The sequence below is a fragment of the Hyalella azteca genome, unplaced genomic scaffold (genome assembly GCF_000764305.2).
Source record: "Hyalella azteca isolate HAZT.00-mixed unplaced genomic scaffold, Hazt_2.0.2 contig17794, whole genome shotgun sequence".
Lineage (NCBI taxonomy): Eukaryota > Metazoa > Arthropoda > Malacostraca > Amphipoda > Hyalellidae > Hyalella > Hyalella azteca.
This window is the reverse complement of record NW_025947564.1, coordinates 257,952-282,840: the sequence shown is the minus strand read 5'-3', so window position 1 is coordinate 282,840 and position 24,889 is coordinate 257,952. Positions and strand designations below refer to the sequence as shown.

General features: G+C 43.2%; 1 protein-coding gene across 4 annotated transcripts in view; it reads left to right on the top strand.

Moving 5' to 3' along the window:
* The window catches only part of LOC108674192 (protein strawberry notch homolog 1), a 34,251-nt gene extending 10,946 nt beyond the window's left edge, over positions 1–23,305 (top strand). For all 4 annotated transcript variants that reach the window (XM_018162108.2, XM_018162107.2, XM_018162109.1 and 1 more), the window contains 21 exons: positions 2,067–2,178; positions 3,474–3,817; positions 4,034–4,240; positions 4,871–5,112; positions 6,159–6,312; positions 6,694–6,828; positions 8,068–8,215; positions 8,443–8,649; positions 9,374–9,460; positions 10,703–10,789; positions 11,585–11,688; positions 11,921–12,043; positions 12,560–12,668; positions 13,330–13,494; positions 14,221–14,333; positions 17,548–17,819; positions 18,253–18,368; positions 18,929–19,116; positions 19,350–19,591; positions 19,713–19,915; positions 20,503–23,305. In XM_018162108.2, coding sequence (XP_018017597.1) covers positions 2,067–2,178; positions 3,474–3,817; positions 4,034–4,240; positions 4,871–5,112; positions 6,159–6,312; positions 6,694–6,828; positions 8,068–8,215; positions 8,443–8,649; positions 9,374–9,460; positions 10,703–10,789; positions 11,585–11,688; positions 11,921–12,043; positions 12,560–12,668; positions 13,330–13,494; positions 14,221–14,333; positions 17,548–17,819; positions 18,253–18,368; positions 18,929–19,116; positions 19,350–19,591; positions 19,713–19,915; positions 20,503–20,954 — 3,810 coding nt within the window. In that variant the 3' untranslated portion in view covers positions 20,955–23,305. The remainder of the gene's footprint in view (positions 1–2,066; positions 2,179–3,473; positions 3,818–4,033; positions 4,241–4,870; positions 5,113–6,158; positions 6,313–6,693; positions 6,829–8,067; positions 8,216–8,442; positions 8,650–9,373; positions 9,461–10,702; positions 10,790–11,584; positions 11,689–11,920; positions 12,044–12,559; positions 12,669–13,329; positions 13,495–14,220; positions 14,334–17,547; positions 17,820–18,252; positions 18,369–18,928; positions 19,117–19,349; positions 19,592–19,712; positions 19,916–20,502) is intronic.
* The last annotated feature ends 1,584 nt before the right edge of the window (positions 23,306–24,889 follow it).

The following is a 24,889-nucleotide window of genomic DNA, read 5'->3' as shown; positions in this document are numbered from 1 at the left end:
TGTGTATGTGCAGTGATATTTATACCACTGCAGTGCATATTATTCATGTATAATGTATAAGTTTGTTCACATGTGCGCTGCTGGGCTTGTGGGCCTAACAGTGTTGGTGCAAATTTTGCATGTCACTCCCTCCTTAAATATGGACAACTGTAATGTTCTTTGTCTCTATACATTTAGAATTTCGCCGCACTGCAGAATAATGTCTTTATATTCTGTAGTGTTTAGGCTCTAATGTTCTTGTGCTGTGGGTAAATTCTCGAGAAACGAGGGGGCTTGTGATAAGCTGTAGAATCCAACACGGTGTACAGTTTTATTTACAAGACAATTGAATAATTTCTTCATTGCGACAGCCGTAATAAAGTGATCTCACTAATGCTTCTTCCCTGTCTTCATGATCTCACGATCTCACTTCCTTACCATCCTTCACATTTTGTTGTTCTGGTTGTCTGTTTTTAATCATTTGCAAAATTTTGTCAATCGTTAATGCTTATATAATTGCAACTTAATTTTGTACAAATTCCTTAAGCGATTCTTGTTTTTGAAATAATTGTTTTGTTCATATATTTTTGATCCAATGAAACTTTGTTCATTTGCCTGTGTCGCCCGTGGGCCATTCTTCAATTTGTTCTCATGCACCTTTCAATTTATTCAAGAATTCTTACCATCTCTGTATTTTTTTTACCTTACATTATTCCTCACTTATCTCTGTATTGATATTTCTTTGCTTCCATTTGTTTGATATTCCTTATTGTTTGAACGTGTCACGTTTCTGTTCGGCTGAGTTATTTCCATGTTGCCGCCTTGTTTACACTCGCGCATTCGTTGCCCTCCTTGCCTCTGTCCCGTCCATGCCTCTGTCCCTCTCTTGCCTCTGTCCCGCCCTTGTCTCTGTCCCTCCCTTGCCTCTGTCCCTCTCTTGCCTCTGTCCCGTCCATGCCTATGTCCCGCCCTTGCCTCTGTCCCCTCCTTGCCTCTGTCCCGCCCTTGCCTCTGTCCCGCCCTTGCCTCTGTCCCGCCCTTGCCTCTGTCCCGTCCATGCCTCTGTCCCGCCCTTGCCTCTGTCCCGTCCTTGCCTCTGCCCCGCCCTTGCCTCTCCTCTCGAGTGGCGTTCATTATTTGTAGCTCCCCCTCGAGTGGCGTTCATTATTTGTAGCTCCTCTCGAGTGGCGTTCATTATTTGTAGCTCCCCGCGAGTGGCGTTCATTATTTGTAGCTCCCCTCGAGTGGCGTTCATTATTTGTAGCTCCCCGCGAGTGGCGTTCATTATTTGTAGCTCCCCGCGAGTGGCGCTCATTATTTGTAGCTCCCGTCGAGTGACGTTCATTATTTTCAGTGACTCTTCCAGGAGTATTAACAATAGTTTTTATTACGAGCATTTCAATCTTCCTTATTGGTATTTTGAAATGTTCTAATTCTTTTTTAAAGGAATGATATTTCCCCTCAAAGAGTGGCGTTTTGCGAGAATAATAAAATGTATTATCGTTTCAAAAGCTCCGTGTACGAAATTTAATGGGAGTCATGACGTGACGTTAGCTATTCACTATTTCACTATACCGTAGTGTGTTGGGCATATTTCTGCTCTGGTTACAAAAAAACTTGTTCGGTTTTTCTTTTATTGTGGTCCAGGGGGTCTGGTGTGTGGCCCAGACCACACCTATCGCTGTGTGGTCTGTTAAGTTTTTTTTTGCTTCAAATCTCGGTTCTTTTGTGGTCTGGTCAATTTTTTTGGCATCAAATTTGTTTTAGCTTCAGCTTTTTATTATTGAGGTTCATAAGCAACTGTTGGTGGTGCTTGCTTCAGAGGCTCCTGAAGAACGTCGGAAAATAATGTAGCGTTGAACAGAACTTCTTGTATAAATTTTAATTGAAAGTGAAAACACGTTCGTGGTGACGACTGTCTGCTACGAGGCTGCAGCTACAAATTGAGGTCTCTATACAATTAGATCTGTGATATTACAATGTCTGACATGAGCCCTCTACACAATTAGATCTGTGACATTACAATGTCTGACTTGAGCCCTCTATACAATTAGATCTGTGACATAACAATGTCTGACTCTCCTCAGATGGGCATGGCGGTGAATCCGTTGATGATGTCGCAGCCTCAGCAGGAAGAGGAGGATGACGATGAAGATATGGGCGTCGCTGAGACCTATGCTGACTACATGCCCACCAAGTGTGAGTCATAACACTGCACTTCTATGTATATGATGCAGCATAATGTATGTCACTGCACTTCTATGTGTATGATGCAGCATAATTGCGTGTTTCTTTATAAACGAGTGTGCTCATTATTAGACATTCTTAGAATTTTCACCACTCCTTGTTAACATTCATAATTGCTTCATTTGTGCATGTTTTTTGCAGAAAGTTGTGTTCATACTTTTTTGGTATTTAATTCACACATCACGTGATGTATCGTGTCTTTTATGTTACAATGACGTGTCATATTCACACATCACGTGGTGTATCATGTCTTATGTTACAATGACGTGTCATATTCACACATCACGTGGTGTATCGTGTCTTATGTTACAATGACGTGTCATATTCATACATCACGTGATGTATCATGTCTTATGTTACAATGACGTGTCATATTCACACATCACGTGATGTATCATGTCTTTTATGTTACAATGACGTGTCATATTCATACATCACGTGATGTATCATGTCTTTTATGTTACAATGACGTGTCATATTCACACATCACGTGATGTATCATGTCTTTTACGTTACAATGACGTGTCATATTCACACATCACGTGATGTATCATGTCTTATGTTACAATGACGTGTCATATTCACACATCACGTGATGTATCATGTCTTTTACGTTACAATGACGTGTCATATTCACACATCACGTGATGTATCATGTCTTATGTTACAATGACGTGTCATATTCATACATCACGTGATGTATCATGTCTTTTACGTTACAATGACATGTCATATTCACACATCACGTGATGTATCATGTCTTTTACGTTACAATGACGTGTCATATTCACACATCACGGGATGTATCATGTCTTTTACGTTACAATGACGTGTCTTATTCACACATCACGGGATGTATCATGTAATTTTATGTAACAATCACGAGTCTATTGCTATCGTTGATAGCTGTGCAAGTAAATCAGTTGTTCACAGTCATCTATTGTCAAGGATTGTTATTAATCATTCATTCAAACTTCATTTGCTTAATTCTAAACCTTATTGACGAGCTCCACTATGTGAATGTTCTTCTCTTTTTAGCACATTTTCTCATTTATGAAAAATGCACTATTGTGCTCGCCATGTCCGTCCGTCTGTCTGTTTGTCCGTCCGTGACCTCAAGTTGTCGTCGACGAGAAAATGCGCTCTCTGCCACTCACTGTAGTGAGTACTGAGTTATATTTTTTTCTGCTAGCTCTATTTGAGCAAACAATGAGTCACCAGCCTTAAGAATGTTTTGTTCTGAGCAGTAAAGGTGGGCCGTAAACACCCCGACCAAGTGGTGGAGACAGCCTCGATGTCATCAGTAGAGCCCCCTGATGTATGGTACGAGCTCGACATTCCTGCGGCCACCATCGACCAGTGCAAGCTGTCAGCGCTGCAGCTCGAGAGCATCGTGTACGCAGCACAGCAGCACTCGCACATGCTGCCTGATGGTACACGAGCAGGCTTCCTGGTAGGCGATGGTGCTGGTGTTGGCAAAGGCAGGACCATCGCTGGCATCATATTTGAAAACTTCCTTAAAGGCAGGAAGAAGGCGCTCTGGGTGTCTGTGTCTAATGATCTCAAGTACGACGCTGAGAGAGATCTCAAGGTGAGCGGCGCGGACGTTCAGCACATCATGTTATTGCTATTGTAGTGCTTAGCATGACGAGATATGCACTGTAAGTAACTTATTGTATTATAGTCTTGGTACGTAAGGCTGTTTTTTTCTGTTGCTATAAGGTAATGAATGCAATCAATTTTATTTATTAATATTTGCTGCCGATTTATTGAAATTTCATTCCAATTGTAATCATTCTGCCTTCAGGATATTGGTGTCACAAACATCCCAGTACATTTCCTGAGCAAAATGAAGTACGCGAAAATCAATTCAAGTGTCAACGGGAACATCAAGAAAGGCGTGATGTTCTCAACGTACTCCGCCCTCATCGGCGAGTCCTCGTCAGGGCAGGGCAAGTACAAGACACGCCTGAAGCAGCTGCTCAACTGGTGCGGCGACGACTTCGATGGATGTGTGAGTGACAACTTATATTATACTTAATAAGGCATTAGGTTAAGAGGCTTATTTGACTGGTGTGGTGACGACTTCGACAGATGCGTGAGTGACAACTTACTTATAAAAGCATTAAGTTAAGAGGCTACTTCGACTCGCGCGGCGAAGCCGGCGATAAATTTGACGGATGACAAATTACTCAATAAAGCATTAAGTACGGTAGCTTCTTCACCTTATATTCTTATTTTTTAAGCATGGAGTCAAGTGCTAATGGCTTCTTCTTTGATGTGACCATCTTCTTGCATCAGCTTGACGTAGCGGTATGTCTGCTCGTCATTCTAATGTCCAATGTAGTTTCAAGATTTATTATTAAAGTATTTCAAGTTGAAGGTTTAACTTTCCCCATAGTTAGGCTATTTAATATGCCCATTTAATGTTGAGGCAATCATCTATTCGAGAATTCTGTATCTGGCGGCGACACTAGAGAAATCATTTTTTAATGTCCTCCCTATGAATTAAGAGCTATTGTTGTGTTAGATGATCATCAAACTTCCTCTCTCTCTTGAATGACTCTGTTGCATTTACAGATAATATTTGACGAGTGTCACCGTGCGAAGAACCTGTTTTTGAATGACTCTGTTGTATTTGCAGATAATATTTGACGAGTGTCACCGGGCAAAGAACCTGTGTCCTGCTGGCTCAGCCAAGCCCACCAAGACAGGCCTGACGGTACTCGAGCTCCAGAACAAGCTGCCCAAGGCGCGCGTCGTGTACGCCTCGGCCACGGGTGCGTCAGAGCCCAAGAATATGGCGTACATGGTGCGTCTGGGCATCTGGGGGCTCGGCACTCCCTTCCCTGAGTTCAACGATTTTATTGCTGCTGTAGAAAAACGGTGAGTTGCATTATAGTGTTATACATGCACTGCTACATGTTCAGTAGCGTTATTACTGCTGTAGAAAAACGGTGAGTCGCATTATAGTGTTATACGTGCACTGCAACATGTTCAGTAGGTAGCGGTATTACTGCTGTAGAAAAACGGTGAGTCGCATTATAGGGTTTTACGTGCACTGCAACATGTTCAGTAGCGGTATTACTGCTGTAGAAAAACGGTTAGTTGCATTATAGTGTTATACGTGCACTGCAACATGTTCAGTAGGTAGCGGTATTACTGCTGTAGAAAAACGGTGAGTCGCATTATAGTGTTATACGTACACTGCAACATGTTCAGTAGCGGTATTACTGCTGTAGAAAAACGGTGAGTTGCATTGTAGTGTTATACGTGCACTGCGACATGTTCAGTAGCGTTATTACTGCTGTAGAAAAACGGTGAGTTGCATTGTAGTGTTATACGTGCGCTGCAACATGTTCAGTAGCATTATTACTGCTGTAGAAAAACGGTGAGTTGCATTGTAGTGTTATACGTGCGCTGCAACATGTTCAGTAGCATTATTGCTGCTGTAGAAAAACGGTGAGTCGAATTATAGTGTGAGTCGCATTATAGTGTTATACGTGCACTGCAACATGTTCAGTAGCGTTATTACTGCTGTAGAAAAACGGTGAGGTGTATTATATAGGGTTATACTTGCACCGCTACATTTTCAGTAGCGTTATTACTGCATTCCAGTAGCAATGAGCTGCTCAGTATATTTGTCGTGCATTGCAGTGTATATTCCACATACACATAGGCTGGTTTGGTGGCTCAGCTCGGAGCAGATTTTTTGGCGTTCTTTTGCGAATATTTGAGCTTAGTAGCATCCACTGGCAGCTTTGATAGCAGTCAAGTTCTGTACTACATTGCATGTAAATTTATACACAAAAAAAATGAAAGTTCTCTTAGATGAACAACGGATGTACATGAAACAAGCAACTTTGATAAACTATTCCCTGAACGTGAATACAAGTTTTGCTGACCTATCCCTTACCTGATGTGTACTGCAGGGGCGTGGGTGCTATGGAGATCGTGGCCATGGACATGAAGCTACGCGGCTCTTACATCGCCCGTCAGCTCAGCTTCAACGGAGTTACCTTTAGGATCGAAGAAGTCATGTTGGATGAAGATTTCAAGCGCATGTACGACGAGAGCGTCAAGCTGGTCAGTTCAAATCTAACTCAGATTTTGGACCAAAAATTTACAGTATTTTTCTACTCTTAAATCGTGACGTCATGCATGAATTTGACCTGAGGCTTTGTTACCTGAAATTCTGTTAATGCTTAGTTTGTGATATCTTCTTTGAGGTATTAGTTGATGGCCTGTGTAGATGACTTTGTATTGTCATGCATTAGCGTCGCATGATATACACATCTTCACGGGAGATAATTGTTTAGCTTGCACTTGCCTATCTAGTGCTAGCAAATGTTTAGAATTAACTTTAAGTTGTGCGTAACTTTATAAACCATTGTTTTTTTCGATCGTCTGTATAGCCGGAATTGGCATAAAGTACAAAAATCTAACATCTTTTCTTATTTTCATCAGTGGGTGGAAGCGCGTCAGATGTTCCAGGAAGCATCGGAGCTTGTGGACGCTGAGAAGGGCATGAAGAAAACTATGTGGGGGCAGTTCTGGTCGTCACATCAGCGCTTCTTCAAGTATCTCTGTATTGGTGCTAAGGTAAACTATGTTTAGTGAGCTTCATTGTAATGTTCCAGCCTTATCGTGTTGCGTGGCATCCTCGGGCATAAATTAGACGCTTTCTTAGGTTGCATTTAGTTGGATGAGAAATATTGTGTCCCTGATCTGTTATCGTATGTAGAGAAAAATATATTGAGTAGCAAAGCGTCTTTAAGACTGATAACGTTGGTACAGCGCTTCGTTAAGTGATTCCACGCCGCTTGGAAATGACGGGAGGAGTTAGGCGCTGAACAAACTTGAAATATAATTTGTCAATATTTGAATTGAGCGAGGCACCCTTGCGACGGACACCCTGCCACTTGCTTAGAATTGAGTGCGCCCAAAGTATTGTGAGGCGCACTTATTTAGAACTATTGATATGGCGTGTGCCTCTTGTTTATTATCATTGATGTGGCGTTGGCCTCTTGTTTATTACCGTTGATGTGACATTGGCCTCTTGTTCATTAGCGGTGATGTGACGTTGGCCTCTTGTTCACTAGCGGTGATGTGACGTTGGCCTCTTGTTCGTTAGCGGTGATGTGACGTTGGCCTCTTGTTCGTTAGCGGTGATGTGGCGTTGGCCTCTTGTTCATTTGCGTTGATGTGACGTTGGCCTCTTGTTTATTAGCGTTGATGTGGCGTGTGCCTCTTGTTTATTATCGTTGATGTGACGTTGGCCTCTTGCTGTCTCTTATACACATCTAGATGTGTATAAGAGACAGGTTTGGTGAGTACTGCCGCGGTCCGCTGATAGGGCCATTCAGCAGTTCGGTGAGTACTGCCGCGGTCCGCTGATAGGGCCATTCAGCAGTTCGGTGAGTACTGTCGCGGTCCGCTGATAGGGCCATTCAGCAGGTCGGTGAATACTGCCGTGGTCCGCTGATAGGGCCATTCAGCAGTTTGGTGAGTCCTGCCGTGATCCGCTGATAGGGCCATTCAGCAGTTCGGAGAGTGCTGCCGCGGCCCAAGATAGGGCCATTCAGCAGTTCGGTGAGTACTGCCGCGGCCCACGATAGGGCCATTCAGCAGGTCGGTGAGTACTGCCGCGGTCCGCTGATAGGGCCATTCAGCAGTTCGGTGAGTACTGCTATTATCGTTGATGTGACGTTGGCCTCTTGTTTATTAGCGTTGATGTGGCGTGTGCCTCTTGTTTATTATCGTTGATGTGACGTTGGCCTCTTGTTCATTAGCGTTGATGAAGCGTTGGCCTCTTGTTCATTACCGTTGATGTGACAACAGGTGGAGCACACGGTCCGGCTGGCGCGCGACGCTTGCCTGTCTAACCGCTGCGTGGTGATCGGTCTGCAGTCGACGGGAGAGGCGCGCACGCTGGAGCAGCTCGAGAAGGACGACGGCGAGCTCTCGGACTTCGTATCCACCGCCAAAGGTGAAGTTCTGCCTTGGTTCTGAAACTTTCCCTGAATGCCCCTTCCCTGGGGCAATTTTCAATAACTTTTCTTTAATGTTAAGCTATTGGATATTTGCACTTATTTCCTGTTAGTCGAGTGTTGTGCTTATATAGCAGGTTTAAAATTGCGTATATAGCACCACTACGTCTACTAGAATTTGTGTTCTTAATGTTGTGATATGGTAACAATACCCTCTTGTGTACAGGAGTGCTGGAGTGTCTGGTGGAGAAACATTTCCCGTGCCCTGACCGCATGCGTATGAGCCGCATGCTGGGGTTGCCTGAGAACAGCAAGGAGCTCAAGGATATTATGGACGAGTCCTGTAGGAAGGCTCGCCAGGCATCGCCGCCCCCAAGCCTCCAACACGACGATAAGTTCTCGCCATCGCCGGGCAGAGCTAAGAGAAAACCAGGTGTGCTTATAGGGCCTTAGCTTATTATTTGCAGCTGCTTAAGATCCATGGAAAATCATGTGTGCTTATTGGGCCTTACGTTATTATTTACAGCTGCTTAAGATTGTGTTATAGCATGGTTGATATAGCGTTAATGACGCTGCGTTTAGCGCTAATAGTGCCGTGTTATAGCATGGTTGACATGTCGCTAGTGACGCTGTGTTTAGCGCTAATATTGCTGTGTTATAGCCTGGTTTATATAGCGCTAATATTGCCGTGTTGTAGCATTGTTTATATAGCGTTAATTATGCTGTGTTTAGCGCTAATAGTGCCGTGTTATAGCATGGTTTATATAGCGCTAATGATGCTGTGTTTAGCGCTAATATTGCCGTGTTATAGCATGGTTTATATGGCGTTAATTATGCTGTGTTTAGCGCTAAGAGTGCCGTGTTGTAGCATGGTTGACATGTCGCTAATGATGCTGTGCTTAACGCTAATAGTGCCGTGTTGTAGCATGGTTTATATAGCGTTAATGATGCTGTGTTTAGCGCTAATGGTGCCGTGTTGTAGCATGGTTGACATGTCGCTAATGATGCTGTGTTTAGCGCTAAGAGTGCCGTGTTGTAGCATGGTTTATAAAGCTTTAATTATGCTGTGTTTAGAGCTAATATTGCTGTGTTATAGCATGGTTTATATAGCGTTAATTATGCTTTGTTTAACGCTAATATTGCTGTGTTTGCGACAGTGCGTCAAGCGGCCCAGAGAGCCAAGCGCCGCTACAAGGAAGCCGTCGCCGGCCATGACTCTGACGACTCTGACTTCGAGGTCTCAGGTGAGCGGCAACTCATTCTTCTCGTCGACATTTTTATTTCAGCTGAGTGAAATGTTTCATATTCTGAATTATCCGATTAACTTAACTATTACAGTCGATAGCTGCATTGCTGAGAAGCTACATATGGCGGACTCTAAAGTTCCCGGTATTCAGGGATAAAATGACAGATTGTTGTGGGTAGTGAGCTTATGATTAAAAGGTTAGTACAGAAGTGCCTCAGCTATACGTTTCATATTGCTTCTGTTGTTTCTAATCTATTGAGACCTTCCGCCTCGCTGGCGATTTTATAACTTGATAGCTGAACCATTGTACTACTATACTCATAATCTAATAAATTTTTACTATAGAGTCAATCGGTATTAGATGACGACTGATAATAATCGAGATTGTGGATATTCAAAGAGTTGTTGTCTAACCTAATTTTCCTATCATTTTGCCTCACCTGTTGAACTCTTGATTTTAATAATGCCACTAGAGCAGCCATGATGACCATGCCTCTAGCCATCATGCCTCATCGCGTAGTTGGTTTCGTTCTCGCGGTTTTCATATACTCGCATATATCCTGGCCTTCTGTAGTTGTATACCATACTCGTATATACTCGTGTAGTTGTATATCATACTCGTATATACTCGTGTAGTTGTATACCATACTCGTATATACTCGTGTAGTTGTATACCATACTCGTATATACTCGTGTAGTTGTATACCATACTCGTATATACTCGTGTAGTTGTATACCATACTCGTATATACTCGTGTAGTTGTATACCATACTCGTATATACTCGTGTAGTTGTATACCATACTCGTATATACTCGTGTAGNAGCAATACCAGTAGTTACCAGCTACCACCAGAGGCCACAGCAAGCAATACCAGTAGTTACCAGCTACCACCAGAGGCCACAGCAAGCAATACCAGTAGTTACCAGCTACCACTAAAGGCCACAGCAAGCAATACCAGTAGTTACCAGCTACCACTAAAGGCCACAGCAAGCAGCAGTCAGATCAGCTTGCAGCGCACTAGTAACCTCGCGTCCACAGACGACTTGTGTCTAAAGGCCAATAAACCGGCTTAGTTAGGCATGCCAGTAAATAGTAGTAAATAAACTTAGATAACTATTAAACTGGAAATGAAGTATAATGAAGAGTAGAATGAATAATTTTCTATAGTTTACAAGGAAAGTTTAGGAAGGCATCCTGAGTTGTGGTGTAGCCTGACGAGATTGTGTGGTTTGCTTCAGGGTCGTCGAGCGTCGAGGAGGAAGAAGACGACTTCTCGTCCAACGTGTCGTCAGACTTCACTGCAGACAGCGACATGGACGATGAAGGTGCGAGCATGCAACACTCAACATAATACACTATTAACTATGTTAAGACTTATCTCCAACACATTCCATGTAGGCAAGTAGTTCTGTTCTCGTCCTAGTCCTCTATCCGTGTGAGTCTTGCATAGCAAAAATTTTTACCTTTGATTATAACTAAAGGGCTTCCTATTGCTAAATACTAGGCATTTCTGAATACCCCAAGAGACAATCTTAGTTTCATAATGCTCGTGCCATAAGTGTTGAATGAAGCGGTGATGTGACCTTATGCCTTGGCTCGACTGATGCTCACTTCTTGTTGCCGATGAACTTTCTGAGTGATTTCAAACTCCTTTTGCAAGGTTCAAATATGAAATAAAAATTGATTGAGATTTACAAATATTCTCGCTCCACTCGTGATTTCATCGCATCACCTTTCTGTGAATGCCATTACTTGATTATGAGAGGAAACACTAGCACCACAGCAACGTAAGCGTGCATTACAAGAGTTGTATTGTTTCCTCGGCTCTTTAGCTTCATCTTAGTTTTGAGTTGAAGAGGCTTCGTAACATGGATTACTGCCGCCCTCTGTTCTGGCGTGTTCAAAACCAGACAATGGCGGGCGAGTCAAGCTTCGTCATCTGTTTTGGAAGTACACATCAATACTTAAATCTAAAATGCAGCTTTAAAAAATAAGCTGAGTGATCATATTTCAGTAACCGTCAGTACAGTTTTTTATACGCTTTACAAATAACTTAACATGACCAAGTATCAAAGCAGTAAAAACGGATGATGTGAAATCATTTTTGTACACCCATTCAGATGTGTGGGAAGCGCCCAAGAAGCGTGGTCGTCCACCTAAACCTAAAGTCAAGAACGGTCGCCCGCCCCGAGAAAACGGCATCAAGAAGCCTCCTCTGCCTCAGGTGCGTTGAGACGCTCTGTTGCTAACAGCCCTTTCTCCTGTCTTGCCCCGGGAAAATGACCTGCAGTGTTCCATATTAAACAAATTACCCTAAAATAAAGTAAATGTAACTAGGCTCGAATGAATAGAAAATGAATCATTCCCATGGTGGAGCTTCCGCGTATACAAGTCATCACAGTCGCAGAGATTTTCCCCTAGTTTATATTGAACTATGGCTCAATTTTTTGTTGCAGGCGATAGTGGATAAAGTGATGGCAATGCGGACGGATTTGTTGTCGAAGATAACAGACCTGGGCCGTAGGCTTCCTCCTAACACGCTGGACCAGCTTATCGACGAACTGGGCGGACCAGAGAAGGTAAGGGACCTGCACTCTTCATCTGCGCCGAATGCCAGCTTGATTAACGTGCACGCGTCTGTATTGCAACAGGTCCCAGTTGGGAACATGATGTACTTGTCATCTATTTTGCCGAAGGGTGAGAATCATTGTCGGTTATCGTGGTGGCATTTGTGCAACAATTTACCTCTTGTTTACTCTGCTTTCTCATGAAGACGTTGAAGATTGTGTAGGGCGTCAAATAGCTTACGTAACACACAAGTTTCATGTGAATCCTGCCATCCAGTACCTACTGCTCTTTTGGCCCGGCAGATGGCAGAGACAACAGAGCGCAAGGCTTGCATTGAAGCGTGTCACTCTCTCGTTTGCCCGACAGGTGGCAGAGACGACGGAGCGCTAGGCTTACATTGAAGCGTGTCACTCTCTCGTTTGCCCGACAGGTGGCAGAGACTATTCACTCGTTTGCCCGACAGGTGGCAGAGACAGCAGAGCGCAAGGCTTGCATTGAAGCGTGTCATTCACTCGTTTGCCCGACAGGTGGCAGAGATGACGGGTCGCAAGGGGCGAGTCGTGCAGACAGACGGCAACGTAGTGTATGAAAGTCGCTCCGAGCAAGACGTGCCCCTCGAAATTCTCAATATTAAAGGTGCGTTCCAAAGTGGATGTTCGCTCGTTATTATTTTGCCTAATATCTATCTTTCGTCCTAAATTTTTTTGCATGCGTTTGTAATTGTCTCATTCAAACGGCTTGGCACCATATATCATTTGTTTACTGACAGTCCTTCACCATACAAGGTCTCTAACTTTGAATTGTGTTACAGAAAAATATTAATGTATTCTTTAAGAAAAGGTTAACAACTGCTAAGTTAATTATTTCTGCATAGATTTAAACATACCTAGGCGTAAGTGGATTCATGTTAGAGTTGGCATCGTTTCAGGAAGGTTGCTCTTTAGCGCCACCACTCGTGCCAAATGTGCGCTCTAGCATGCGGTGGGGAATTTTTAATTCGTGGACTTTGTTTGGAATTTACAATGTATAAATTTGATCTTATGCTGATCAGGAATTCATTTAGTTATTCAAATATGAAATATCATTGCCAAAATTTCACGATCACTTGGATTTGCGATCTAAAATCACAGGTTTTCAAAATCTTTTGAGCTTTGACCTTATGTGGCCACCCCAAACACATCAAAATGAACTGGTAGTTTCGTATTTCTTTATCAGTAGAAGCAATAGTGCCTAAATGTATTTATTCTTTTTTAGCTCTTAACTCGCTACTCATTCTATTTGTATTTTCTTCCCACAGAAAAAGAACGATTCATGAATGGCGAGAAGTTAATAGCAATTATATCAGAGGCGGCGAGCTCCGGAATCTCACTGCAGAGCGATCGACGCGTCAAGAACCAAAGGAGAAGAGTGCATATCACGCTAGAGCTGCCGTGGTCCGCTGATAGGGCCATTCAACAGTTCGGTGAGTACTGCCGCTGCCCATGATAGGGCCTTTCAGCAGTTCGGTGAGTGCTGCCGTGGTCCGCTGATAGGGCCATTCAGCAGTTCGGTGCGTACTGCCGCGGTCCGCTGATAGGGCCATTCAGCAGGTCGGTGAGTACTGCCGTGGTCCGCTGATAGGGCCATTCAGCAGTTCGGTGAGTACTGCCGCGGTCCGCTGATAGGGCCATTCAGCAGGTCGGTGAGTACTGCCGCGGTCCGCTGATAGGGCCATTCAGCAGTTCGGTGAGTACTGCTGCGGCCCACGATAGGGCCATTCAGCAGTTCGGTGAGTACTGCCGCGCCATTGACTTCAGCCATTCAGAAGAAAAGTGCATTTCTCTCGTCTAAAGGTCGTGATAATTTGCAATTTGGCGCTTTGTTTGCTCATATTTATACAATTTTAAGTGCGTCATTATTGCTCAGACAAATTGCGTTTTGAGCTAATAAAGGTAGAGGCTAGGTGGAAGCATTGCATTTACCTTGTTATTTCCCAAGCCGACCATAAAGGATTTATAGGTTGTTTTTTCGAACAAACGAATTGCCTCAAAATGATTTGTTCATTGGTTTGAAGAAAGGAAGCCGCGAGCTGGATTTAGTGTTGAATTTCAGTGATATTTTTAGAATCCGATTAATTTTCAAATATATATAGGCAAGCAGTTTTCATTTTCTGTTTGAGAAGATTGTTATTAATTGTTACTGCTTGCAGGTCGGACGCATCGCAGTAATCAAGTGAACGGCCCTGAGTACGTGTTTCTTATCTCGGAGCTGGCAGGCGAGCGGCGCTTCGCATCCATCGTTGCCAAGAGGCTCGAAAGTCTCGTGAGTCTCGTGGCTTGGGTCCAGTCTGAACTTATTTCATGGCCTTGAACTATGGACCTGAAATCGGTCACGACTTTCTGTTAAGCAAGAAAACCTGCTCCTATTGTTCTTGTGTTGTCGTTTGTTTTATCGTGAGAGGTTCAGACACGTCGATAGGGCGGCTCAGGAGGCTGGCAGTGAGGGGCAACCGCAAGAGGAGGGAAGTGGGCAAATGACAGGAGGGACGCCAGGAAGGCGTCCCTCCGAGTATGGGAGGGACGCAGGAAGGCCTCTTAAGGATGATACGAGTATGTCCGTGGGAAAAGACTGGCAGGAGAAGAGGAGCTTCGTTGAGTGGAGGGTGTCTCCACACCAAGGACAAGCCGCACTTGGGGAGCATCCCATTCTAAACGTGTAGGAAGCGAGATGACTGCAAAAGCCAGTCCTAAGCTGAACCAGCGCGGAGCAGTAGGGGTGAGCTAGGCTTCCTTGGGGCAATGGAGGGAGGTGGGGCGGCCAGGACCCTGCTTTCCTCGGCTATTGCTGCGATATGAGAAGTGATTGTCCGGCGAAGGGCTTGTCTTGCTTCGCCATAGGAGCAGGCAGGTAGGCAGTCGTCTACCAGTAAGGGGCCACGAGGTGACCGTAACGGGACTGTAAGGTTGCCTTCATGGGCCTTTCCCTAGGAGGGGCGGAAACATCGGGGAAAAAAGGGTGTTGGGTTTGGTGTGCGCTTGCCAAGAACTGCGAGCAAGCGAGGTCCCGGTGGGCGGCTATGGGAAGGACTCCTATTTCGGTGTAAAGGTGGTCATTGCGGTCTTCTTCAGGCAGCCGGTGGCGAGCCTCAAGACAGAGTTCTGCACGAACTGCAGGCTCGGAATTGCTGAGAGGGAGGCTAGAAGAGACCAAATTTGAGCGGCATAGTTAAGGATTGGTCGGGTAATGGATTTGTAGGTGGCCGTGATGAGATCCTTAGTGAAGCCCCAGCTCCTGCCGGCTATGGCCTTCAGGATGCGTAGAGTGCTGGTTGCTTTGGAGGCGATTTCTTTGACATGGGAAAGAATGTGAAGTGGGTATCCCAAGTGCTCCTAGGATTTTTGGCGACTTGTCGAGTGGGATTCGTCTGTTGCCGATGAAGGCGGCAGGGTAGGCTCTGGATTGATGAGTGTCGAGTGTGAAGAGTGACGGGACTTTTCCGGAGCTTGTGCCAGTCTTTTGGCGGCAAACCAGTCCGAGACGCCCGACAATTGGCACCGCCAGGTCCGCCTCAGGATGTCCAATCTCGATGAAAAAAAAAAAAAAATATGGTGAGATCATCGGCGTAGGAGGCAATGTTAGAGGGTGGAACTGGGCAGTCGGATATATTGTATTTAATGAGTTCCATGGAAACGACGGAAGACGGATCATTGAGGAATTCCCATATGTATGCTTCTGTAAAGAGATTGGGATGTAATTTAGAGACAGGATGCTACTCTGCCTCTCAGGTAGGAACAAAGCCAGCGGACCACCAGGTTGTGGTGGAGGGTGGATGCAGCGATCATGGATACAAGAAGTGAGTGGTCGACACTGTCGAAGGCTTTCGACTAGTCGATGGCAGATGCTGCGGTGCAGGCGGAGGGGCGCCTAGAGTTAAAGCCGGTTGCGATTTGTTGTGAGAAAGGAAGGAGAGCAGTGAATCGCGACCTCTTGGACGGTCGCGACGCTCATTAGCGTAGCCACCGAAGTCGGGGAGGCGAGAACTGGCAGTCGATTTTAACTTCTGGAGGCAGGCAGCAGCCAACTAAAGCAGGACGCAACTAAAATTTGTGATGTTGACGTGTTCAGAGGCAACTAGCTGGTGCATTGCACGCAGAGCAACACGAGTTGTTTTGAAGCAGTCGCGTGTGCCCAGTACCGCCTCGGCCGTCTTAGCGTGCATACCTGCGTCGCCCTCTCTCTTGCCCACTGTAGCGTGCTCAGCTTTACAGCTCTCGCTTGCCTCCACCGTGCACACACCTTACTCGACAACTCCCAACGCCGCACTGGCGCCGGCGCAGTGTACTGAAAACACTCTCCTTGTGTATAGGCTCTCAGCTGCAAAACTGTAGTCGACTCAACTAATCGACGCAACTATTCACCCCGTGTATAAGCACCTTTGGGCCTGAACACCTGTTGTGGGTCCAGGTCGCGTATCGGGAGCATAAGACGGAGTATCCCCTCCATGTGACCGGCGACTGGCAAAACTTTGCGGAGGAAGGGTCCAGGGTTTGAGTGAATCTCCAGGACGATGACGAGTAGGCCGTAGAGAAAGAGGCCGTGGGAAGTCGAAAGGGTAAAGGTCTTCTTGAAGGAAAGGGGCATCGGCCAGGTTAAAGGGGCTGAGGTGGGAAGAGGTCGAGGTTTTCCAAACCCCGAGTCAAAAGTGAACACGCCCTTTGGTACCCGAGGTATCGTCGGGGAGGTCTCTGCTGTTTGGACCGACCACGGTCCGCCGAGCCAGCCGGCGACGCAGTTGGGGTACCCTCACGACGAAGACGCAGCAGAGTTCGGCGGGCTGGTCTTCTGTTAGCCCTCAGGATTTCACAAGTGTGGGACTCGACCCACTAGCGAAGATGAGGGATCAAACGTGGGCCGAAGATGCTTAAATTCAATTTGTTGATAGTTCATGCGTAAAACTAGCACATTTAGAAAAAAATTCATCTATCTGTTGTTGCCATGCTTGTGACAGAAATTCGTAGTATGAAGACTCTGGCGAGCGTTTCCAGCACTACAAGTATAGAAACTTCCTCGAATTCTGCTTCGTGAAGGCTTGGTGATACCGACTATTGAACTTTTTTGTTCGGTGCAGCATAGATGGATTTGTCTGCCCTTGTTCGTGAACATCCCAAATGATGTGAATACCATCATCACCTAATCTTGTGCGCAATCTGTTGAGTTGCGTAAGGAAGACTTCGTGCTCGTTTCTCCAACTTTCTAAATTATTGATAGACGTAATGTAGTGGTTATTAATCTTATATTTTTGAGCCCCATGACGTTGAATCACTTGAGTTTTTTTTATTCAAATTGTGCTTTGTTTTTTCTTTCGGTAACTTGTGATGTGTTCACGTAAAAGAATGAACATATAAAAACGCTACTCGTTATTAAAAGACTCTCACATTAAAGAATTCTTGCTGTGGACACATTTTGACCGTGGTGGGCACAACTTCTGTCCCTCATTTCTACTCTACTCATTTCTTATCTCATATCATTGCTACAGGGCGCCCTCACACACGGTGACCGGCGAGCGACGGAGACGCGCGACTTATCTAGTTTCAATATAGACAATAAATACGGACGTCTCGCCCTCGAGTCTACCATGAAGACCATGATGGGCTACGAGCATCCCATCGTCCCTCCCCCTGACGACTATGATGGTGATTTCTTCTCGGACCTTCAGAACGCGCTCGTTGGGGTCGGCACCATCCTTAAAGAGGATAACGTCTACCAGCTCGATAAAGACTACAATAATATGAGCAAATTCCTTAACAGGTTCGTACTGCATCATGTCTCAGGTGGGACTATAGGAACCTCCTTTCCTAGAATTTCACTGGTTCGAATATTTTCCAATTTTCAGGAGTAAGATATTAAAACTAGTGATGCTTGGGCGATCTTTCAGAATCACGCCATAATGATGACTCATCAATAATGCTCTGAAGTGAATAAAAGTTTACTTCATGTGTTATCAAGCAAATAACTGATCCCTTGATGTGCCCTCTAGCAAATGAAGGTACGAATGAATGCTGGTTCTTTTGTGGGAATTCTGCTATAGCTATGAAGAAATTTCTATGAGAAATGGCTTGACCAGCCTCGACTAACTTCTGATCTAAACATGCAAACGTTGCTTTGACAGGAATATGTATTCTAGTGAATTTATTTCTGCACTTGTATAAATTAATTTATTCTACTCTCATGGAATTAACAGGATATTGGGCATGCCAGTGGATTTGCAAAACCGCCTATTCAAATACTTCACGGACACTCTGGCCGCCATCGTCACGCAGGCCAAAAAGACCGGCAAATATGACATGGGCATCATGGGTGAGAGGAAATTGTAGGGTCTTGTATTGCATGTCAGTAACACTTAGCAGCATCCCTCGTAGTATTTCCTTCCGAGTCTTATGCTCATTTTTATCGAGCCTCAGCAATGAGATCTTCGCTGCAGGCTTTGACTGCTGCAGCCAGACCACGTATGAATCAAATGTCGTGCCTGAGTCAAGCGTCTCGGACGCTTTAAGAGTGTCTGCGGTTTCGGTTGCTTTGCGTCAAATTGCAAACAAGGTTTGCATCTTGTGTTTGGATCAAGTCTGCAAACATCTTGTGTTTGGATCAAGTCTGCAAACATCTTGTGTTTGGATCAAGTCTGCAAAGTCTATCAAGTTTGGAAACTTGTGGATCAGCGTGGATTGACTATCCACACTGGTGAAATATCAGTGGAGTTATATTCATTCTCTTGCAAATAATGACTCTTTTCTGATGTGGTGTGCGATGTTGTTCGTACAACAAAAAAATAAACCCAAACGTTTGTTTTATTTTACTTTATGGCCTCAGTTATGTGCCGACATGAATCGCTAATTAGTATGATTTAATTTTATTACCAGACCTGGGGATGAGTGGTGAAGGGTGCAAGAGAACCAAGACACGCACGTGGGTGGGTAAGCACAGCACAGGCACTGCCAAGACGGACCTGCACACGGTGCTGGTCGAGCGCGGACTTAGCTGGGAGCAGGCGATGGAAAAGTTCGAGCAACTCTCAGGCGATCTCGAGGGCTTCTATGTATCGCATCAGGTGAGCAAGCTTTGCACTTTGCTTGAAATGGAGCGACGTGGAGTGTAATGGCAAGTGCCGTGGAATTCTCTGCAGTTAGCTTTCTTGTCAGGCATGTTTTACGGTTAGCAAAAATTCTTCCTTTTAGAAGACTCAGTTTATCTAGACTGAAATAGTGCTACGTGATCACTGTTGTTACAACGTTAATAGACGTCTTCATTCATATACTCATTGACATTTTTCTGTGATCCTAGGTGCGAAACAACAAGAAGACCGCTGTCCTGGCGGTATGCGAGACTGAAGACAAGAATACAGAGAAGAAGGACAAAAACAGTCGCCTGTTCGTCCTGTACCGTCCCAATACTGGCCTGCAAATGAAGCAGGAGCCGTACTCCGATCTCAAGAAGAAATACAAGAAGGTCAAGGCTGAAGACGCCAAAGAACACTGGGAAGGCCAGTTCAACAGCTCAAGTCACACCTGCTCTCATGCTTACTGGTTCGTCTCATTTAGAATCATTTGTGTTATTGGTTCAAATAATTTCATATCGATTTAAGTATAACAATCATTCTGAATAAGAATTCGGAACAAATGTAACATATGTTTTTCTTGTTGGCAGGCAAGGGAACTGTCGTCGCGTTAGTAACGGACTGGACTGCGAGATCGGCCTGCGGCGGCGGACGTATCACGTGTTGTGCGGTTCAGTGCTGAACGTGTGGAGCAGAGTGGAGGAGGTGCTCTCAAGTGGCTCTGCCAACCACCACCAAACTTCCAAGATGCAGGTCCTCAGACTTAAGACCGTGTCTGGCCTCAAGCTTGTCGGTGAGTCTTAAACTTCAGGAGGTTACAACAAACTTGAGTCTAGGATGCCTATGAATCTATGAAATTTAAGTATGTGATTTGTCGACTCATTCATAAATTAGCTTTTTATTAATGGCGGAGAACTTTAAATATTTGTCTTAGGTAGAAGTAATGAGGAAATTGTTATTCATGAATATCAGTTATTTTCAAATTTTTTTTTATTTTCAAAGGCTATGACTTTAATAATTGACCTGTGTGACGTTAAATATGACCTGTGTGACCTTGATAATTGGAATTGATTGCAAATTAACTTGAATCAATAAATTTGTTATGATCAAGTGCATGTGATTTTATTTAGGGTTACGATTTGACTTCTTGGTCCTCATCCAAACCCATATTTTAATTTTTGACTTTTTTCCCTCGTGTTGATTTAGATTTTAGGGCTTCAGCCATTTGTGTTTCCATTTCGTACTGCACAGAGCACGTTAATGAATTGTAAACAGTTTTACTGTTATCCTCATTTGCTTCAGGGAATGGTTTACGTTGAGTAAGGTAAATATATATGTGCTTTAGTGCTGGATTTTATTATATACATGCATTTGTTGCAGGTACGTTAATACCAAATAATTTGGTCGAGAGACTGGCGTCAATTCTGGACGAATATTGTACGGACTATCAAGAAGAGGAGTTCCAGGAGGAGGAGGAGAGCGAGAAAGACGGTGAAGAGGAGACGGAGCAAAAAGAAGCGCAAATAAAGGAGGAAGAAGGTGACGAAGACGACGAAAATGAGAAGAAAAAAATAGAATTAAAGGAGGAAGGAATTCTCGAAGATGTTGACGATGAGGGAGTTTTGTCTGACGATGCAACGAATATGAAGAATGTTCCCATAAAAGAAGAGAAGAAAAGTTTCGTTGTTAAGATTGAAAAATCTGCGCAAGTGGAGAAGAGTGAGAATGGTGTGAAAGAAGAAAAGGTGAAGGATGTTAAAAAAGTCGCTAAAATTCGGATTAAAAATCAGCAAATCATTTGTGACGACAGTGAGTCTGCAAAAGAGAAGTAGAAACACGTTTTATTTTGGCATTTCCTTTAGCGAGGAAACTTGTTGGAGAGTTGATTAAACGAATCGATGTCGAGGAGAAACTCTAAGAGAGTTGTGAAGAAACCAAAGTTATTGATCAGTTATGGGTGCATTTAATGTATCATTATGTTAGAACAGCTTTAATCTTCTTTTAAGTAGCTATTTATTAAAAATTGATTTTTTTAAGTTGAACTTTGTTCTGTATTTTTCTGTCATGTTCATTTCTCTTGTTAGCTTAAAAGTATTCGAAGTATATTTTACCATGCATTAATACTGCTGGTTTTATTGTTGTAATAATGCGGTTTCCGTTTTTACGGCCTTTGGAAGCTTCAATACTCCATTTCTAATTGTAGCTCTGCAAAAAATGCATGAAGTAATATTTGTTCTTTGATTATATTTTGTGTTGGATATTTATTTGATTGAAGTCTTTATGAATGACTGTGTCGCCCTGTGCTCATCCAAATTTAGCTACTGTATCCACATAATATGTATAGGTGTAATATATCCTTAGAATTCTAGCAGTGAGCACACTGTGCTGTCACAAGTGAAGTGAGTTCTTAATAAACTTTATTGTCAGGGTAAGAATTATTCTCAGTAGCACTCTACATTTTATACGCATTCTGATGGGCTTGTGTAGGATGACGTTTGGTGATGACAAGAACCTCGAGCATGTTGGCTGCTTCTTCGAGCATGTTGGCTGATATGCCTCGACAAACTCGAAGTCAAGAGATCCAATTTTGTTGTAAGATAGAAATGTTCTGTATTGCTGTAGTGTGTTGAGGTGAGACTGTTACAAAAATCATTGCTCCTTTGACTTGAGTTCAGAAGCCTCGTCAAAAGTTGTACCTAATAAGGTTTTGAAATTATATGCGGAATATTTTACCTTGGCGTGGGCTTCCTCAAGAACGTTAAATTTATTTTTGTTTCGTATGGCTGCTATATTAATATATTATTGGAAGTTTCCTTCAATGGCTTGCTGTCATGGTAAATGTGAGTCTCTTCACGTAATCATGCTTTAGTAATATAATTAATGCTTCCTTAGTTCCTTGAAGTAGCCACCAAAACAATTACTGAAACATTAAGCATAGGCTCATATTGACCACCATGACAAAGCTAAAGTATGTTAATTTCTCGTGCTGCGAGCTGTTGATAAGCTTCGGGTAATAGGAACTTGTAGTGTCTTGTATGCGTAGACGGTACGTGCATTAGTTCCTAAGTGACCATATCTTGTATACCATTCGTAGAATTTGCGTTCTACCGTACTAGCTGTCTCGTTGTAATAATTGTAGAGTATCTTGGTAGAGAGCAAGTGTTTGTGGTCCTTCGCTTCTTTTGCTTAGCACTAGTTTCAAAACCACGTTTATTTTAGCTCATGGGCTACATCGGTGTCTTATGCAGGAATCTCGTTTGTAAGCCACGTTGTTGTTTCGCATCGGTTGTTTTTTACTCATTGAATTGTAGCAGCGTAGTTTTTTTTTCTGTGGTGCACAAAGTTTGAGGAAACGGACAACGTATCAATTGTTAGTCTGTGTCACTTTACGCATGAATTATCGATACATTTTCTTTAGATTTTCCAGATTCCTACAATGACATGAAGTTCCTTGCATTTCTTTCAAAGGTTTTTTCTTAATCTCTCTATTATTGTTGTATAGTTAAACATTGTATTAAAAGGCCCGCGAGTTTTCTGGCAGATCTAATCAATAATTATTATTTGATTCACTTGACGCTGAATGTAAGACTGGCTATATCTCAGTTGCTAATGACTATGAGTCACATACTTGGAGTGTCACATTTTAAAAATAACATCGTGGCCTCTTAAAAGAAATTGAAAGAATGGTTCACCTTACTTTATTTTGAGCTATGAGCACACCATTGTCTTGAAGTTAATATATTTTAAACATAATGCGATTGCTCCCATGATCTTGTCTCCTTGACATTTTATTGCGTACGGTTTTGGGCTACGATTCTTGTTAACCTTGTAATTATAAAACCATTTTGCTGTATATTTTTCTGTGATAATTTCATTTACGCTGTCGTGATCACGCGCTCTACTTATTTATCACCGGTCATCCCAGTTTCATTTTAGTACATTTTTCTTGCGTTCTGTTTTAAAGTCATGAATTGTTTTTAGTAGGTTTTGTATTACGCCTTTCCCTAGCGTGACCTGACATCACCGCGCATCATCATCATATTCACCTACTGACATTTCTTAGGACGAAGCGTTTTCACTTATCCTTCATCATCGTGTCAACAAATCATACTCTACGTACGACGGGAACCCATTAGATGGAAATTGGGATTTGTAAAATAGTTCAACATAAGTGTCTAACTTATACTGTGTTTCTTTTCCCATTGTCCTTAGAGAGAAACTGATTGACATTTATGTAACATTATACATTGTTCGAACCTGATTTGCTACTTTGAAAGAGGGAACAATCTTATTTGCTGCAGAGGAACTTTGATAAGGAAGAAATATGCACGATACTTAGAAAGAAGATTATGCTTCAGAATGCTTGCGTTTTTTGCTGATCCGGAGGATTGTTGGATACGAAGTGCGTTGCACTTCGTATATCGACCCAAGATGATATGTCAGAGAGGGAGCGGCGGCATTTAATGTTATGGAGAGAGGGCGCGGGCGGCATTTAAATTACGCAAAAAGATGAAGATTAAATCGCATGGTTACGTATGAAAGTCCAGATGGCGTCTGTAGCTTCGACAGATGTGATCACAGGAAAACTGCAGGAATGACAAACAGTGCAAAACGGCGACGTAATTCGCAAACGATGCTTGCTTTTTCAGCAAGCCTGTTATCTTTTTATAAGGTCAGTCACTACAGCGGATACGTCTTCTGTGCGTTCTAGTAAGAACTAAATTAGTACCGCAATTTTATGATAATAAAAAATTGCTCTCCATATGGTAACATGACTGACGTCAATATATTGAATATATATGTAGGTAGCCTATAATTATCACTGAAGCGTAAACAAGATTTATTGTTTATTCAACTAATGCATGTTATCAGAATGTGAGTTTTATTTAACAAAATAACAGTTGAATTACTTTGTAAAGCAAATGTCTTAAGTTCGCTCAGCCTCATCACTGCCTCATGACGTGACGTTCAGCTCTCCTGTCTACAATCTGCATGAGTCACTGTCTCAAACTTGATTGAACATCCTGATTCCTGGAGGGCTGGAGCTACATGGACAAGTCTTCGAAGCTCCAATAATCAGCAATCACCAATCCTGATTCCTTGTGTCCCCACTCTACAATTGTTTGTTACAAACACTGTGCTTGTTGGATATCGCGTTACGTATCAGTTATTTTACATAGTCACTACGACACTACGGTCACTACCTACTATATATCTAAATTAGACTCAATAATTGTTATTAGACTCAATATTTGTTATAAAGTATAAATCCTTTCAATAGGTCTATTTGGGCATTAGAAAAAGCGATTGATAATTTCTATTATTTTGTATTTACTAATTACTATGCTGACGCTCTTACATTTCATTATTGATAGAAAGCAAAAATAATACAAACTAATTTAATGAGAGAAGAACATTTACTAGCTAAGACAACACAATGTGACAATGAATTAGGTATAAACAAAGCCTATGGCTGTGGGCTGTGGCATAATGGCTTAGTGGCTATGTTCTTGTTCTAATCTAAACTTCTATGTAGACCCTAGAGGCCTCAGGCCTAGACAGTAGACAGGCTAGAGCGCTAGACTAGAGGTAGAGGATAATATTTTGAAATGGCTAATTCTTGGTGCTGGGTTCAGACGTTCAGTTGTCAACTTGTCAGTGGCTGCAGCCTACTGAAGCCTGCAGGCCAATTCTAGTATGGAATATATCTACTTGGCGAGCCACGATTGAATTTTTGGTATTATTGCAGATTAACTACATCCAAAAA